This window comes from Aethalodelphis obliquidens, unplaced genomic scaffold (assembly GCF_003676395.1).
Source record: "Aethalodelphis obliquidens isolate GAN/ISIS:26980383/991018 unplaced genomic scaffold, ASM367639v1 scaffold4, whole genome shotgun sequence".
Lineage (NCBI taxonomy): Eukaryota > Metazoa > Chordata > Mammalia > Artiodactyla > Delphinidae > Aethalodelphis > Aethalodelphis obliquidens.
The window spans coordinates 6,689,877-6,707,558 of NW_020837948.1; the positions used below are offsets into that span (position 1 = coordinate 6,689,877).

At 43.3% G+C, this 17,682-nt stretch overlaps 1 protein-coding gene across 1 annotated transcript in view; it reads left to right on the forward strand.

Moving 5' to 3' along the window:
* Window positions 1-17,682, forward strand: part of FSTL4 (follistatin like 4) — a 437,526-nt gene that overhangs the window by 46,282 nt on the left and 373,562 nt on the right. The window contains exon 3 of the mRNA XM_027097696.1: window positions 6,873-6,906. Coding sequence (XP_026953497.1) covers window positions 6,873-6,906 — 34 coding nt within the window. The remainder of the gene's footprint in view (window positions 1-6,872; window positions 6,907-17,682) is intronic.

Genomic DNA, 17,682 nt, shown 5'->3' on the forward strand with positions numbered 1-17,682 from the left:
AGAGAAAAAGAAAGGGACTGAGAAAATATTTGAAGAGATTATAGTTGAAAACTCCCTAATATGGGAAAGGAAATAGTCAATCAAGTCCAGGAAGTGCAGAGAGTCCCATGCAGGATAAATCCAAGGAGAAACATGCCAAGACACATATTAATCAACCTATCAAACATTAAATACAAAGAAAAATATTAAAAGCAGTGAGGGAAAAGCAAACAATAACATACAAGGGAATCCCTATAAGGTTAACAGCTGATCTTTCAGCAGAAACTCTGCAAGCCAGAGGGGAGAGGCAGGACATTTTAAAGTGATGAAAGGGAAAAACTTAAAACCAAGATTACTCTACCAGGAAAAGATCTCATTCAGACTCAATGGAGAAATTAAAACCTATACAGACAAGCAAAAGCTAAGAGAATTCAGCAACATGAAACCAGCTCTATAATAAATGCTAAAGGAACTTTTCTAGACAGGAAACACGAGAAGGAAAAGACCTACAATAACAAACCTAAAACAATTAAGAAAATGGTAATAGGAACATACATATCAATAACTACCTTAAATGTAAATGGATTACATGCTCCAACCAAAAGACACAGACTAGCTGAATGGATTCAAAAACAAGACCCGTATATATGCTGTCTACAAGAGACCCACTTCAGACCTAGGGACACATACAGATTGAAAGTCAGGGGATGGAAAAAGATATTCCATGCAAATGGAAATCAAAGGAAAGCTGGTGTAACAATTCTCATATCAGACAAAATAGACTTTAAAATAAAGATTATTACAAGAGACAAAGAAGGACACTACATAATGATCAAGCTATCAATCCAAAAAGAAGATATGACAATTGTAAATATTTATGCACCCAACATAGGAGCACCTCAATACATAAGGCAAATGGTAACAACCATAAAAGGGGAAACCGACAGTAATAGTACGAGGCTTTAACACCCTGCTTTCACCCCACAGATCATCCAAAATGAAAATAAATAAGAAAACACAAGCTTTAATTGATATATTAAACAAGATGGACTTAATTGATATTTATAGGACTTTCCATCCAAAAACAACAGGATACACTTTCTTCTCAAGTGCTCATGCAACATTCTCCAGGATAGATCATATCATTGGTCACAAATCAAGCCTTGGTAAATTTAAGAAAATTGAAATTGTATCAAGTATCTTTTCTGACCACAACGCTATGAGACTAGATATCAATTACTGGAAAAAAATCTGGAAAAATTCAAACACATGGAGTCTAAACAATACACTACTAAATAACCAAGCGATCACTGAAGAAGTCAAAGAGGAAATTAAAAAATACCTAGAAACAAATGACAATGAAAACACGATGACCCAAAACCTATGGGATGCAGCAAAAGCAGTTCTAAGAGGGAAGTTTATAACAATACAATCCTACATCAAGAAACAAGAAAAATCTCAAATAAACAACATAACCTGCCACGTAAAGCAATTAGAGAAAGAAGAACAAAAGAAACCCCAAAGTTAGCAGAAGGAAAGAAATCATAAAGATCAGATCAGAAATAAATGAAAAAGAAATAAAGGAAACAGTAGTAAAGATCAATAAAATTAAAAGCTGGTTCTTTGAGGAGGATAAACAAAATTGTTAAACCATTAGCCACACTCATCAAGAAAAAAAAGAAGACTCAAATGAATAGAATTAGAAATGAAAAAGGAGAAGTAACAACTAACACTGCAGAAATATGAAGGATCGTGAGAGAGTACTACAAGCAAATTTATGCCAATAAAATGGACAACCTGGAAGAAATGGACAAATTCTTAGAAAAGCACAACCTTCCAAGACTGAACCAGGAAGAAATAGAAAATATGAACAGACGAATAACAAGCACTGAAAATGAGACTGTGATTGAAAATCTTCCAACAAACAAAAGCCCAGGACCAGATGGCTTCACAGGCGAATTCTATCAAATGTTTAGAGAAGAGCTAACGGCTATCCTTCTCAAACTCTTCCAAAATATAGCAGAGGGAGGAACACTCCCAAACTCATTCTACAAGGGCACAATTACCCTGATACCAAAACCAGACAAAGATGTCATAAAGAAAGAAAACTACAGGCCAATATCACTGATGAACATAGATGCAAAAATCCTCCAAAAAATGCTAGCAAACAGAATCCAACAGCACATTAAAAGGATCATACACCATGATTAAGTGGGGTTTATCCCAGGAATGCAAAGATTCTTCAATATACACAAGTCAATCAATGTGATACAGCATATTAACAAATTGAAGGAGAAAAACCATATGATCATCTCAATAAATTCAGAAAAAGCTTTCAACAGAATTCGACACCCATTTAGGATAAAAACCCTCCAGAAAGTAGGTGTAGACTGAACTTAACTCAACTTAGTAAAGGCCATATAGGACAAACCTACAGCCAACATCGTTCTCAATGGTGAAAAACTGAAAGTATTTCCTCTAAGATCAGGGACAAGACAAGGTTATCCACTCTCACCACTATTATTCAACACAGTTTTGGAAGTTTTAGCCACAGCAATCAGAGAAGAAAAAGAAATAAAAGGAGTCCAAATCAGAAAAGAAGAAGTAAACTGTCACTCTTTGCAGATGACATGATACTATACGTAGAGAATCCTAAAGATGCTACCAGAAAACTACTAGAGCGAAGCAATGAATTTGGTAAAGTAGCAGCATACAAAATTAATGCACAGAAATCTCTTGCATTCCTATACACTAATGATGAAAAATCTGAAAGAGAAATTAAGGAAACACACCCATTTACCATTTCAGCAAAAAGAATAAAATACCAAGGAATAAACCTACCTAAGGAGACAAAAGACCTGTATGCAGAAAACTATAAGACACTGATGGAAGAAATTAAAGATGATACAAGCAGATGGAGAGATATACCATGTTCTTGGGTTGGAAGAATCAACACTGTGAAAATGACTATACTACCAAAGCAATCTACAGATTCAATGCAATCCCTATCAAACTACCACTGGCATTTTTCAAAGAACTAGAACAAAAACTTTCACAATTTGTATGGAAACACAAAAGACCCCGAATAGCCAAAGCAATCTTGAGAACGAAAAACAGAGCTGGAGGAATCAGGCTCCCTGACTTCAAAGTATACTACAAGGCTACAGTAATCAAGACAGTATGGTACTGGCACAAAAACAGAAATATAGATCAATGGAACAGGATACAAAGCCCAGAGATAAACCCACGTACATATGGTCACCTTATTTTTTTTATAAAGAAGACAAGAATATACAATGGAGAAAAGACAGCCTCTTCAGTAAGTGGTGCTGCGTGAACTGGACAGCTACATTTTAAAGAATGAAATTAGAACACTCCCTAACACCATACACAAAAATAAACTCAAAATGGATTAAAGACCTGAATGTAAGGCCAGACACTATCAAACTCTTAGAGGAAAACATAGGCAGAGCACTCTATGACATATATCACAGCAACATCCTTTTTGACCTACCTCCTAGAGAAATGGAAATAAAAACAAAAATAAACAAATGCGACCTAATGAAACTTAAAATCTTTTGCACATCAAAGGAAACTATAAACAAGTTGAAAAGACAACCCTCAGAATGGGAGAAAATATTTGCAAATGAAGCAACTGACAGAGGATTAATCTCCAGAATATAAGAGCAGCTCATGCAGCTCAATATCAAAAAAACGAACAATCCAAAAATGGGCAGAAGACCTAAACAGACATTTCTCCAAAGAAGATATACAGGTTGCCAACAAACACATGCAAGGATGCTCAACATCACTAATCATTAGAGAAATGCAAATCAAAACTACAATGAGCTATCACCTCACACTGGTCAGAATGGTCATCATCAAAAAATCTACAAACGATAAATGCTGGAGAGGGTGTGGAGAAAAGGGAACCCTCTTGCTCTGTTGGTGGGAATGTAAACTGATACAGCTACTATGGAGAACAGCATGGAGGTTCCTTAAAAAACTGCAAATGGAACTACCATATGACCCAGCAATCCCACTACTGGGCATATACCCTGAGAAAACCATAATTCAAAAAGAGTCATGTACCACAATGTTCATTGCAGCTCTATTACAATAGCCAGGACATGGAAGCAACCTAAGTGTCCATCAAGAGGTGAATGGATAAAGAAGATGTGGCACATATATACAATGCAATATTACTCAGCCATAAAAAGAAACGAAATTGAGTTATTTGCAGTGAGGTGGATGGACGTAGAGACTGTCATACCGAGTGAAGTAAGTCAGAAAGAGAAAAACAAATACTGTATGCTAACACACATATATATATAGAATCTGAAAAAAAAGAAAATGGTTCTGAAGAACCTAGGGGCAGGACAGGAATAAAGACACAGAGGTAGAGAATGAACTTGAGGACACGGGGAGGGGTAGGGAAAGCTGGGAGGAAGTGAGAGAGTAGCACTGACATATATACACTTCCAAATGTAAAATAGATAGTGGGAAGCAGCTGCATAGCACAGGGAGGTCAGCTCGGTGCTTTTTGTCCCCCTAGAGGGGTGGGATGGGGAAGGTGGGAGGGAGATGCAATAGGGAGGGGATATGGGGAGTTATGTATATGTATAACTGATTCACTTTGTTATAAAGCAGAAACTAACACACCATTGTAAAGCAATTATACTTCAATAAAGATGTTAAAAAAAAAAAGAATAAGGCTAGAGAAAGCAGCTGTAGACCTAGAAACTGGGAGAAAGAAAGAAAATCACTGCTATATGCAGATTGTATAAATATACAAATGGAGAGCCCAAAAGAATCATTGGGAAACGTATTACAAGCAATAAGAAATTTAGTCATGTGGTCGGTTACATCAATATATATGAATCAGTTGCCATCACATATAACAAATACTAGTTATTTCCAAGGGTGGAGGTGCCAGCCCCTGGAGCAGAGAGCTGAGGAGCAGTGTGGGAGGAGCTGGGTTTACTCGGTGCATGATGGGCTTCATGGCTTTCGTATCTCTCATTATAGTTACTACTGCCCAAGCTCCCTCTTTTGAACCCTGAGCTGCTGAGGAACCAGCACGTTGGAAGCTTGTTTGGTTAATTGTGCTGTGTGGATGTGCTGCTGCCCTATAACATGTATCTTCAGTTGGTCTCCACTTGGGCTTTTTTTTTTTTTTTTTTTTTTACATCTTTATTGGAGTATAATTGCTTTACAGTGGTGTGTTAGTTTCTGCTTTATAACAAAGTGAACCTTGTGACAAAGTGAGAGAGTGGCATGGACATATATACACTACCAAACTTAAAATAGATAGCTAGTGGGAAGCAGCCGCATAGCACAGGGAGATCAGCTCCACTTGGGCTTTTGATGCATTACAGAGATGGCAGTCAGAAAGTGTAATTTGGGCAGGACAATCTTTTCAGTGCCTCCTCAGTTTCCTTTCTAATATTGCCTCCCCTACCTGGCTCCATAAGAATGCTAGACAAGAATGTTAAGGTATGAAAGACAATATCATTTGTTTAAAAAGTGATGGTGGGGCTTCCCTGGTGGCGCAGAGGTTGAGAGTCCGCCTGCCGATGCAGGGGACATGGGTTCGTGCCCCGGTCCAGAAAGATCCCACGTGCCGCAGAGCGGCTGGGCCCGTGAGCCATGGCCGCTGGGCCTGCACGTCCGGAGCCTGTGCTCTGCAACGGGAGAGGCCACAGCAGTGAGAGGCTCGCGTACCACAAAAAAAAAAAAAAAAAAAAAAAAGTGATGGTGCTGAATGGTCTTTTTGGTTGTGATTTTGAGTTGTCCCAAGTTCGGTGTTTGATCTTCTTTTCTTCAATTGCTAGAATGGATTTTCAGCTTATTCTCAAGATTAGGCTTTTTATTCCTAAACTGGTCATTTATAATGGATTGTAGATACTTTTTATTAGTTATGAAACCGCCATATGTTTCAGCCTTTCCCCCCATTACTTCCCACTGGGTCTTTTCCTGCTTCCTGACCATGCCCTGTACTTTTTTGCCACCCTGTCTTTTCTCAAGCCATTCTCTCTTTCTGGTGCACCCTCCTTCCCTTATTGCTGTCTGAAAGCCTTCCCATTCTTCAGTGCTATTTACAAAGTGCTTTAAAAAAAAAAAAACTTTTTCTTGTGTTTTCAGTTGAATGTGAGTATATTGGTATTTATCAAGGCAAAATCACCCCTTTATTTCTCAGTAATTTATGTTCTATTCAACTGTGCATATCTTCAATGCAGGGACTCTGTTTTACCTATGTAATTTCTGAAACACTTTGCTTATTACTTTGCACAGTGCATGAAGATGAGATTGAATTTAGAAAAGCCAAGGGGTTAATTCAGTCCAGTGGCATGGACTGGCTATCCAAATTGTCCGTAATATCCCACCCTTTGGAAACTATTGATGAGCATAATCAGTCACCAGATCACGCCAGTAACCTGCACAGGAGCAATGGTAGTCTTCACCATGGCACCACCAATCACAACCTACTGCTGCTCATATAATTCTGGCCCCTGTCTTCTTATGTTTTCCCCAGGCCCTACAAGCACCTGCAGTCTAGGTGGAGGGTGGGAATTCAACTTGGAACGAGGTCTTTCCTAACAATGAATACCAGCCCAGTTTCCACATAAGGAAGACCATGAGAGTTGGCTCCGCTCATTAAAAACCGCATGATTAACAGTATTTTTTGCTTAAGCCAACAAAGCAACAAGTAGTTTACATGTACAGATGTGTGTATGTATGAGAGTTTAATAAACCCCACATTGCTGAGTGTCTTGTCCTTATGAGATTGTTTACCGTTCTGTGAATAAATGTCTAACAACAGGTGAGATATTTTCAAGTGTCTCTACATACGAATTATTCTTCGAAAACACCAAGTCTTTCTTTTCTTGCAGGAATCCAGACGCCTTGAAGTCACAAGAAGAGAAGGTAGGGAAGATGCATTCATACTCATTTCATTTTCATTGTTGACATTTGGATGTAGTTTGTTGAAGTTAAGACGAACTTCAGCCTGTTCTTTGACATTTCGTGTGGCCTTTTCTGGGTGCTGGCTATATGGCACTTGCCTCTAGGGACTGCAGGAACTAAAGTCCAGGTTTGCTTGTGAGAACTACGTCTTCTACCTTCTAGTATCAGAGATGGGATCTGGCGAACTGGCTTATTCGTGATAATGTTTACAGTCTCTCCAGAGAGGTCTCATCTTTTGAGTGAAGTTTGAAGTAATAATTTAGTTCCACCCAGTGAAAACCACTTCAACAATAAAAAATGGTTTATGGTTTGAGGTATTTCAATATCTGAGAACATGTGCCACTGTGAAAAATATTTCTGATTAGATTTTTACAACTTTAGTTAAGCTGAAATAGATATAAGCAATTAATTTCCCTTCTGAAAACAATGCAATGGTGTTTTATTTTCCCTGCCAGAGTTCCTCTAGCACATTCGTTTTCTGATCACTGAGGTAAATATATATATGGGTGGTAAGTTCTGAAATCTTTTAGTGGAAATTGAAGTTTACTTGCTTTCAGTAATACCTGGTCTCTCATGAGAGGGTGTCTTTTGTATGATTTATGGAAATCACCACCAGTCAGCCCTTTATTGCAGGGATGGGAGGATGAAGTCAGAAACCAAAGTGAATTCTTGGTCTAGAGTCTGGCCTTTGGCTTTAGCCCTAATCACGTCTCCTTCTCTGTGGTATTGTCTCCAAAAAGAGTGCCAATCTTTAAAAGTGAGCAAATACCATATTGACTTTCAAATCTAAAAACCTCCCCCCCGGTTTAGTTCTTATTTTATGCAGCACAGTGAAAGACACAGAATGGCCATGTTACCAAAGTGTGTTCCTAGACCTAAACTTTCCATACTATCTGTACCGATGGGTTAATAGAACTGGTTGTCTGCTGCTGTCCATGGTGCTGGAATCCTGGGTACAAAGGATCTGGATTATCTAGCTATAGGATGAATTTTCTGGCTTTCATTCTCATTGGCCATCATCTGGTTTTGGACTCAGTGTCCTCTGAACTGCATCCATAGCGTAAACTGCATTGTTTGGATATCAAAATCAAATGAAATTGGATGAAGGTGGGTGGGGTAGGGAAGGCATATTTCTTATTCAAAGGTGTGTTCACAGTGAGTGCGATGACATGTAAACTGGAGAGAAATAGCCATTAGGAGAGAGGTTGGCATGAACTTTGGTTTAGAATACTATTCATTCACTACCCCTGAGTGTGATTGTTTAGAATTAATTTGAGTTATGGAATCACATATAAACTTAACTGTTTTGGAATATTACTGTCCTTGTGTTAGAAATGTCTTTGAATAGTAAGGCTAGGGTATGAAAGAACCACATGTACTTCTGTTCAAAGGCATAAAAGACCTTACTGTACCCGAGACTCCCAATTCCTAGAAGACTGAGTGTCTGAGGATGAGCCAAAGCATGGTCAGGCTGTGCTCTAATCATCCATAATCCCCTTCTCTCTAGAAGCAGCATGTTTCACAACTGGCATATGCCTTGGGTTTGTACTGGTAAATTTGTCTTGACATAACATAAACCTTTTTCTTCCTATTGTGAACTGTTGTGTTTCTTGCTTGTTTCTGGCAAGGCTGAGTGTTTGAAAATACCTGAAATAGCCCAGTGCCTTAATGTCAGTGCTTATAACCCGGCAGGAAGGAAGGAAGAGTGGGTTCTGAGTATTTTCAAGTCTGAGATTCACAGGCTTGGGTAGTAGGGTTGTTAATCTTTTATTTTTGGTATAGATGACTTTTTTATAAACAGTAAAATATATGTAATGTCTCAACTACAAGCCTTTTATGTTGAAAGGGTCTCTAACATGAGTTACTTTAATATTTTGAAACAAAAAATTTAAGAATGTCACAATGGAAACAATCCAAGACTGACAAACTCTAGTGATCAAAGACATTCTCTTTTAGTTAATGTGAAACAATTCATAATTACAGAGAATGTTCTAGCTGTGGATATCATGAGACAAACCACCTTTTCAGACCAAAAGGAACTCAAGGCTAGGGATGAAATGGAGCTCTGATGCAAACCAGCCAAGTGGGGCTGGTTCCTTTAAAACAGTGGTCACCTACTGTTCAGCTTGAGCAGTCCAAGGACAAAGGAAAGCAGAAAACATTTCCTTCTCTTTAAACCTGCCATTCACACCACACGTACTGACCACTCTCACTGCTTTGGTCAAGTGCGTGGAAGGCAGTTCAGTTCCAGTTCAGAGCCACCATCTCCCCATGCAAAGCTGCCACATGGATGATCCAGACTTAGTATTTTTCCTGAGAGCCACCTGCCAGGCATCTTCATGAGGTGACCAAAACTGTATACTTTCAGACTGCTTCCTGACTAGGCTCCATCCAGGACAGACACTGACAGTGCCATTCCTCACGGGGCCAAATAATTTTCCTTGGTCAACTCCTGAGTCCCTATGACAAGGCAAGAGGAACTCGAGAACCTTCGTTGCTGGACTTATACGGGAGCATGAGAGTAGGGTTATTAATCTTCTCCAGAACAGTGTATGGGTATAAAAATAGTAGAAGCACTGTGAATATTTCAATAAACTATTATTCCTACAAACACAAGTAAGACATTGTTGTCTAGCAAAATACACTTATCTTGATCTGGCACTGAAAGAGGAGCAAATAATTAATACTCTGAATTTTTCTGCCCAGTTTACCAAGCCCAGGAGATTCTGGAAAGGTCTACAGAGGTAGCCTCTGGACCACAAAACCCAAGATGTTTTCCTTTTTTGTTTTGTTTTGTTTTAATACTACATCTGACTCAAGATATCAGCTCCAACCAGAGTTCATTGCAACAAATGGATGACCAATTGCAACTTTACGCTATGTGACTTTTGCAAACTCTTGAATAGGTCTGTGGAGTGAGAAATGAGGGGGCTAATATTAGCAGTGGAAATGGAGTCTGGGCTAAGTCACAGTTGGGTTGGAGATCATTAGGGTGACATGAATGCACTGTGTGCCTCAGACCCACTCTCTGCTTTATTTCCCCCTGTGGTCCTCCCATCCAGTGATGTCACAGTTCCCAGATTGTAGTCCAGCTTTCTTGCCTCTGGCCTTCACTGTTCCTGCAGCCTGCATGCTCTTTGTCCCTCATCTTTTGTGAAATTCCACCTCTCCCTCACCCCTTCCAACTCTCTTTCTGAAGAGTTTTGCTTACCCTACTTTACCTGAGAGTTAAGGGCTCCTATTAGGTCATTCAGTTCCTGAGAGCTGAGACCCTCCCCTCATTCACTCCCAGAGTCCTCAAGGCCTTAGCCCAGGGCCTATAGTTGCTCAACAATCATTTCTTGAATAAAGTGCAAATTTTAAAAATTGATTTTTATATGTACTTTTCACTCTGATTCTGTCCTAGTGCTAAGCAAGAGAGGCACTGAGTCATTGGTTCTACAAAGGCACTTCTAGGGAGTGTTCTGTGGACATCTAGATATTACCAGCTGGTGCATTGATGAAAGTGCTCTATGTTCACATAAGCTTGGTACTATGGGTTGAATTGTGTCTCCCAAAAAGATATGTTGAAGTCCTAACCCAGAACATGTGAATGTGACCTTACTTGGAGATATGATCTTGGCAGATGTGTAATTAAGTTAAGATGAGCTCATACTGGAATAGGGTGGGCCCTAATCCAATGAGTGAGGTCCTTTTGAGAAGGGAGAAATATGGACACAGACACACAGGGAGAGCAGCATGCTTCGATGAAGGCACAGATTGGGGTGATGAGTCTGTAAGCCAAGCAACACCAAGGATTGCTGACAATCACCAGAAGCTAGGAAGAAATGACAAAGAATCCTCCCCTAGAGCCTTCAGAGGGAGTGTGGCCATGTCAACACCTTGATTTCTGACTTCCAGTCTCCAGAACTGGGAGAAAACAGATTTCTCTTGTTCCACTCAGGTTATGGAACTTTGTTACAGGAGCCATAGGGAAATAATGCACTTGGTAAAGGCTGGACTCACTGTTGAGCTAGTAGTTGTTATTTTTACTGCAGAACCTCTCAGCTCTTTAAGATGCTAAATAGGACTTTCAAAAGGAGGTGTAATATGCAGCATTTCCCAAACTTAGTTTCCCATGGCATCTTGATTTGCTGCTTTTAATCATCTCTGGGCTGACATTCCATGCAGTGCCCTTTGCAAGCCCTGCTCTAGAGAGTCCATGGAGGGGGAATGCTTCATCAGAGCCCAGGACATGCCCCAGCACCAGTGACTGTCTTCCAAGGGTGGTGCATGGAGAGAATGGTGAGCTAGTTATAATGATAACTATGTCTCAGTGGTTCTGAAGTTTTCAGAGAGCTTTCATGTTCTTTACCTCCCTTGACTCTCAGTAACCCATGGTATGAGCAGAGCAGGTCACACCTTGCATGAGACTCCTTCCTTTCCATGCTAATTTTGGTAGGAACAAAGAGTCCTCTGGGTCAGTGTCCCTCTGGACCAATGTCCCTCTGATGCAGTGAACCTCTCTAACTGGCGGGGTGGGGATGCTTAAGTGACTTGATCTCGCTTCACCATCCAAGGATTTCTAAACATACATGATCACTGCCAAGCCCGGAAAGCTGAGTGGGACTCTTGGAAGAAAACTTCCTAAGGGAGCTTTGTTTCCAATTTAGATATGTGGTCAGGGCTCTTGGGAGATAGAGTATCAGAGGTTGTGGCAGGACAGCAACACTGGGAGGACGTCTCTTAGGAAGGGTACATGCCTACCCCAGCTGGACCTACTTCCGCCTTCAGGGCAGTCCTATATTATCCTCCTGCCCTGGGACCCACCTGTGCCAGCTGTGTGGGGAGGGAGAGATGGCTGCTTCTTTATCTGCTTTCTAAGGCAGGTGTTTTTACACCTCCCTCTAGACACCTACAATTTAATTTTAACTTTTTCTGAAGCTTCAGCAAAAGTTGCCAACCTCACCTCTCCAAGACACTCCCATGTTCACTCTGAGGGCTGATGCTGATTATGACTGCCAGAATTCATCTGCTCAAACCAGTGCTTTTCTCTAACTGATCCCATCACATTGAATTCCAGCCATGAGAGAACACTTGAGTAAGCTGAGCAAGCAACTGGGATAATTCAGCCCTTGTCAGCCATCTCTTAGAGCATGGGGTGATCTGTAAGCTCTTCCAGATGTCTGTGCTTGTGCTGCCATTAGAGGCTGTGGGTTTGGGGGTGGGCACCAATGTCACGCTGCATTACCCACCCTCCCAACGACGGTTCACTCACACATTCCAGTCTAGACCAGCTTGGTGTGGCTTCCAGCAGGGCTGTAAGGGAAACCTGAGAGGAGGGATGCTGCTGTCTTCACGGAAAAACAGAGGGGGGTGACAGTCACACAGCCAGGCTTGCTCTGGCTCCTTAGCAATGCAAATCTCCTACATAAACATGACCTGCCAGTCCTGAGTGTGTAACTAGAGCCTCACTTTGTGAAAACCCTTGGAATTATCCCCTTAATTGGCAGCTGCCTCTAATAGCCCCTTTATAGTTCTTTGCATCTGGGTGAACTTCAGCTATCAAGAATTGCATTCTGTTTGCCATTAATTTTGATTTTGTTTAACAGATGTTTTCTGGATCTCTCAGCTGCCTGCATAATCTATCTTGGTGTAATGTACAGTGGGCTACTGTCTTCGATGAAACAGATTAATAAACTCCTAGCTTCTTTTGAGATAACTTCTTGAATGGCTGCAGATGTAGCGAATTTAAAAGGGAGCCATCCAGATTTGACAGTGCCTGGGATAGTGGGTCCTTTTCCAATCAAGACTACCATATGGGGAAAGAAATGGGGCTTCCTTCCTCATCCTACCCCCACTCTATACAGCGGAGCTTGTTGGTTCTCTCCTGCAGTCATTGGGCTCCAAAAAGGTGGAGGTGGCATCTAACTCCTTCAATTTCTAGCCCCACAGCAGTTGACTCTTTCTGGATAGAGCTGCCACTCTTTAGCTGCTGCAAAACTGTATTGTACCTAGTTGCCCCAGGTTAAGTGGGGAGTGGATGATACCGCTGGCTGATGTGTTCTGGTTGCATACAACGTTTTGGCACCCAGTTTAGTCATGACCAGTTGGCAGACAGTAGAATCCCACCTCTCCAATTACAGTGTGCCTTCGGGGAAGTTACTCAATCTTCTCTGAAAAAAATGAGGATAGTAATAGTATAGACCATTAGTCCCAACTCTGGGTTGTTGAAACCCAACTTGCACTGGCTAAAGCCTAAAAGCCTGTGAAACTGCAGAATCTAAGGGAGGGTGGATCTGGCTTCAAGAACAGCTTATACAGGGGTTCTGACACCCCTTCTTCTTCCTTCTCTTGGTGTGTTGGCCTCTTCTACACAGCTTTGCAGGATGACTCCTAGCAGCTGCAGCTCACAGGGTCCTGACTGCTCACCATCTCAGAGGGTGAAACTTCTTTCCCCCAGAGTGACAGAAAAGTCTCAGTGAGGATTCTGATTTGCTGGCCTTGTATAATATCACGACTCAAGCCCTAAACCAATCACTGTGGCATGGAGGGACTGGAATACTGTGATTGGCCAGGCGAGATCACATGTTCTCCCCTTGGGGTTTGCAGAATCACCCTTACTCAAATGCCAGGGAGTGGGTGCAGGTTTGGTCCACAGAGGAAGGATGCTGGGCAGCATGCAATCAATGCCCCTCACAGCCTCCTGGACATAATATGGGGAGGGATTTGACATGGAGGGCCCTTGGCGCAGTGTGGGCAGTGGCGTCAGTGCCCAGTGAGGTTGGTAATCTTCATTATGGCTATTCTCATACTGTATCTGTAGATTTGGCCTCAGACATGCAATGAGGAATGTCTCAGTCACCAAGCCCATTCCTCTGTCTCCAAGCAGACTTAAGGTGACTTTGCATATTGTAGGCTGTTGACTTTTCCTGAGAAGGATTTTCTGAAATTTAGCCATTCCCATCTGTCCCCTCTGTCAGAGGCTTTAACTTTCTGCTCAGATTCTCGTATTCTGCAATCAGAAGGACCAAACAGCTCTCTTCTTGATGATGTCTTTAAGAACTTACGGACAAACACACATAAAATTTGTCTCCCCAGATTAAGGGTTTCCTGGGCACTGGGGTCAGAAACTGTCTCGAGCATCACAGTTACTAGACCCTTTATATTTCCTTTCAATTACTTCATCATAATAAAGCTCAGGAAGTGCAGACAATGGCCTTCCCAAGGACCAAGCACAGCCTTAGCCAGAGGATTCTCGGGTTGTGAGTAACCCCAAGCTTCTGTTCCCCAAGCTTCCTGAAAACAATTCTAAGCGCCTGGACCTGGAAAGACCAGCCATGGACTAAGCCCAAGTGAGCCTGAGTTCTCTCTACTGCCCCTTACATGTTCTCCCTTAATCAAAGGTCTTCCAGGCTCTTGGTGAGTGGCTTTTTCCTCCTATCATCTGGCTGATGTCATTTTCTCCAGTGATTTGGAAGAAGCAGGACCTTGCTGCATACACCTCAGGGAGTCACTCGTGCTGCTGTTTGAATGTGTGTGATGCCTCACCTGGTGCCTCAGCGCCATGGCACACAGCACTGGTGGCTGTGGCCTGTGCTCCAATGGCAGCTCTCATGCTGCTGTGTAGGATGAGCCCTGGGAGAGCAAGGATCGAGGCTCTTCCTGCCGGGGTCTCCCACCCTGTGCACACAGCGAGCACTGAAAACATGCTAGATCCTGGCACGTCCTAGGGCTGACCCAGCTCTTTGTCACACCTCCACGTCTCACCAAGTAAAATCACAGGTATAGGGGCTGCCAGGTTGTTGGCACCCCTGTCCCATGTGCCGTGCTTACTTTTACTACTACTGCTCTTGGAAGGGCTCCCTCTCCTTCATGACCATCCTCAGGGAGCTACTCTGCTCTTTCTGACAACTTGTGGGTCCCTCTGATAGAAAGTCCTTAAAAGGAGCTCATGCGAGTCAGCTAAATCTTTGTGGTTATGAAGGGCCTCAGTAGGTCTGAGCGGGGTCAGAAAGCCCTGTACAGTGGGCTGTGTCAGCGAGGAGTCTCCCTGGGGTTGCCATTGCAAAATGTGCGCATAGCTCCCTGTCTGGAATTGGTGGGGAAAGAGTCATGTTATCTAAGAAGTCACAACCCCTAAAAGATACGAACCACTGCAGATCCGTAAGGACAGTATGGCAAGCCCTTCATAAGACAGCATCACTCTGAATCGTACCAAGCTGGCCTGTCAAGGCCTGCTGGACCTGCTGAGGTCCCATCCTGCCCAGGGGGCTCACCTCTCTTCTCTGAGATCCCAGCAGTGAAGGCTGACATTTGTCATCTTTGCCCCTTGCCTGGCCCCCAAGCCAGAAGGAGTTTCTCTGCTTTTCAGGAACCCTTGAAATGATCTGCTGCATATAAACACTGAGGTCCTTTTCAAACTTGTTAAGCCATTTGCCCCAGCAATATTAATATGCCATCAGCGAGCCTCTGGGGTTAATTATCTGTGACTTAAAAATCATTTGTTTCTGTCTCTTTTATTTTTTTGCTGCTCAATAGCCTTTCTTTCTTGGGAACGAGATACAGAATCCAACTGACCGTTATGATGTAATTCCTTTCTTGTCCTCAGAATTACTTCATCTGTTAAAAATTCTTAAAAAAAAAAAAAAAAACCCACAAAACCCTCCCATTGCCTTACTTTCAGATTGTGTTGTCTCTTTACAACAAATCTTTAATCTCTCAGCTCCAGCAGTCACAGAGCCCAAATGGGGAGTAATCTGCAAGGTGATATGTCTCATCTGAAGGAGTGAGGCATGCACTGCTTTCTATCCTGATCAGCCCCACTCACTTCTGGGTGCTCACTGCTTCTGAGCCATTGGCCTGTTTCTCCCTGTGGCTGTGGTGAGGTCTTCACGGTGTGCCCTCTGGCGCACAAGCATGTGGTGAACAAGCCACGTGCCCCTGGAGGGCCCTTGCAGGCCAGGCGAGGAGGGCCGGAGATCCTGGGCATTACAGCCCACCCAGTGGTTCTCTGCACGCTCAGTTTTTGGTTATGCTTTCTGGCTGGGGCTGTCATTGGGTTCCAAGAAGATGCTTCAGGGTCTGCATGTAGAAAACTTTTTTCAAAATGTTGAATTTTACATGAGGTAAGATTAGCTTGCCTTCTGTTCTCAGGAAGTCAGGAAACGTGGGCCCCAGAAACGAGCAGGCACTGACTAGCCCCTGGCTCTGTGGGATGTGGACCGTGACCTGCATGCAGCCTCTGGGATGTGGTGAAGTCAACAGGGGGCAGTCTGGGCCGGAGCGTGGGTACAGTCAGTGTTGCTGGATGGTGCGTGGCGCTAGTTCACTTGGGTACCTAGGCTGGTCGTTGCCCACCGACCCACTCTCCGGAGGCCTCTGTGGGGAGTTCTCAGGCCCTCAGTTGCCCCCTCACCCCTGCAGTGCTTTTAAAGCAATGTCTGGGAACGTATTTTGATCATGATTACTTCTAAAAGAGAAATCACTCTGGTGGAAAGGTAAATACCATTCTTAGGGTTTCGTGAAGGTTTATTAGGTGCTAATGAAAGTTTCCACAGGTGGATTGGAGTCTGCTGGGTGTGCGGTGATGACAGGGAGTGGTCCTTGCCTTTACAGAGCACTTGCATCCACTAATGTGTCAGCCGGGAGATGCGCGAGTGTCCTGTAGATAGAAAGGCACCTGGCTGCCCTGCACCATGGCTAGGCACCTTGCAGGGGGGCCGACCCCAAAGTGGGAGAGTATTTGCTCAGTGTAGACCAACACGGGGGCCTAGGGGAACAGCTCTCTGAATGGCCTGGTGGATGTGACTTCTCAGGATCTTCTCTCCAAAGGATGGTTATTTATTTATTTGTTTGGTTGTTTGTTTATGCAGGCTGCGCCGGGTCTTCGTTGCGGCATGTGGGCTCTTAGTTGCGGCATGCAGGCTCTTAGTTGCGACATGCATGCGGGATCTAGTTCCCCAACCAGGGATCGAACCCGGGACCCCCACATTGGGAGCGTGGAGTCTTACCCACTGGACCACCAGCAAAGTCCCCAAAGGACGGTTCTGTTGGCAGAGGGTCTCCTTTTGGGCACACTCAATTAGTGGGGACATTTTTGTTGTTGGAAATAGCAAAACGCAGTCCAGCTAGCCCAAACAGAGGATCTTGTTGGCTTAGGTAACCGGACAGCTGGGTAGGGGATGGAGGCGTGAGGGATGCCGGCTTCAGGCAAACCTAACGTAGGGTACCAGGACCTGGTTTCACTCATATTCCCGCTCACAGCTGATTCCCCCTCATGGGGAGTACCAGCCGCCCCTCCTTCCACCTCCAAGTCCCATGAAGAGGGAGAGCTTCTGGTCTGCTATTTCCCCCAAAGTGCTAAAATCTACTCAGATTGGATGGGCTTGGGTCACGTGTCCCCTCCTGAATCAGTGACTGAAGCCAGGGGAATGCTACATGCTGCTGGGTTTAGCAGAGTCACAAGCTGTACCCCTGAGAGTGAGAAGGAGGTAGATCCCCGGATGGCAACTAGGGCTCTGCCCAGGTAGGGAACACAGCGCAGGAAGGCGCATAGTATCAGTTACTTAATTATTTCACATCTGGTGTCTATCACATCCTCCACCCCCAAGGAGTGTTCAGTGCCTCAAAGGCAGGCGAAGATTCAGCAAGCGTTTACCTAATGTTTCAGAGGAGGGCATCTCTTCCATCTTCCGAGAAGGAAACAAAGGCTAAGAGACAACACTGATGACCCAAGATCACAGGAGCTTATAAGAG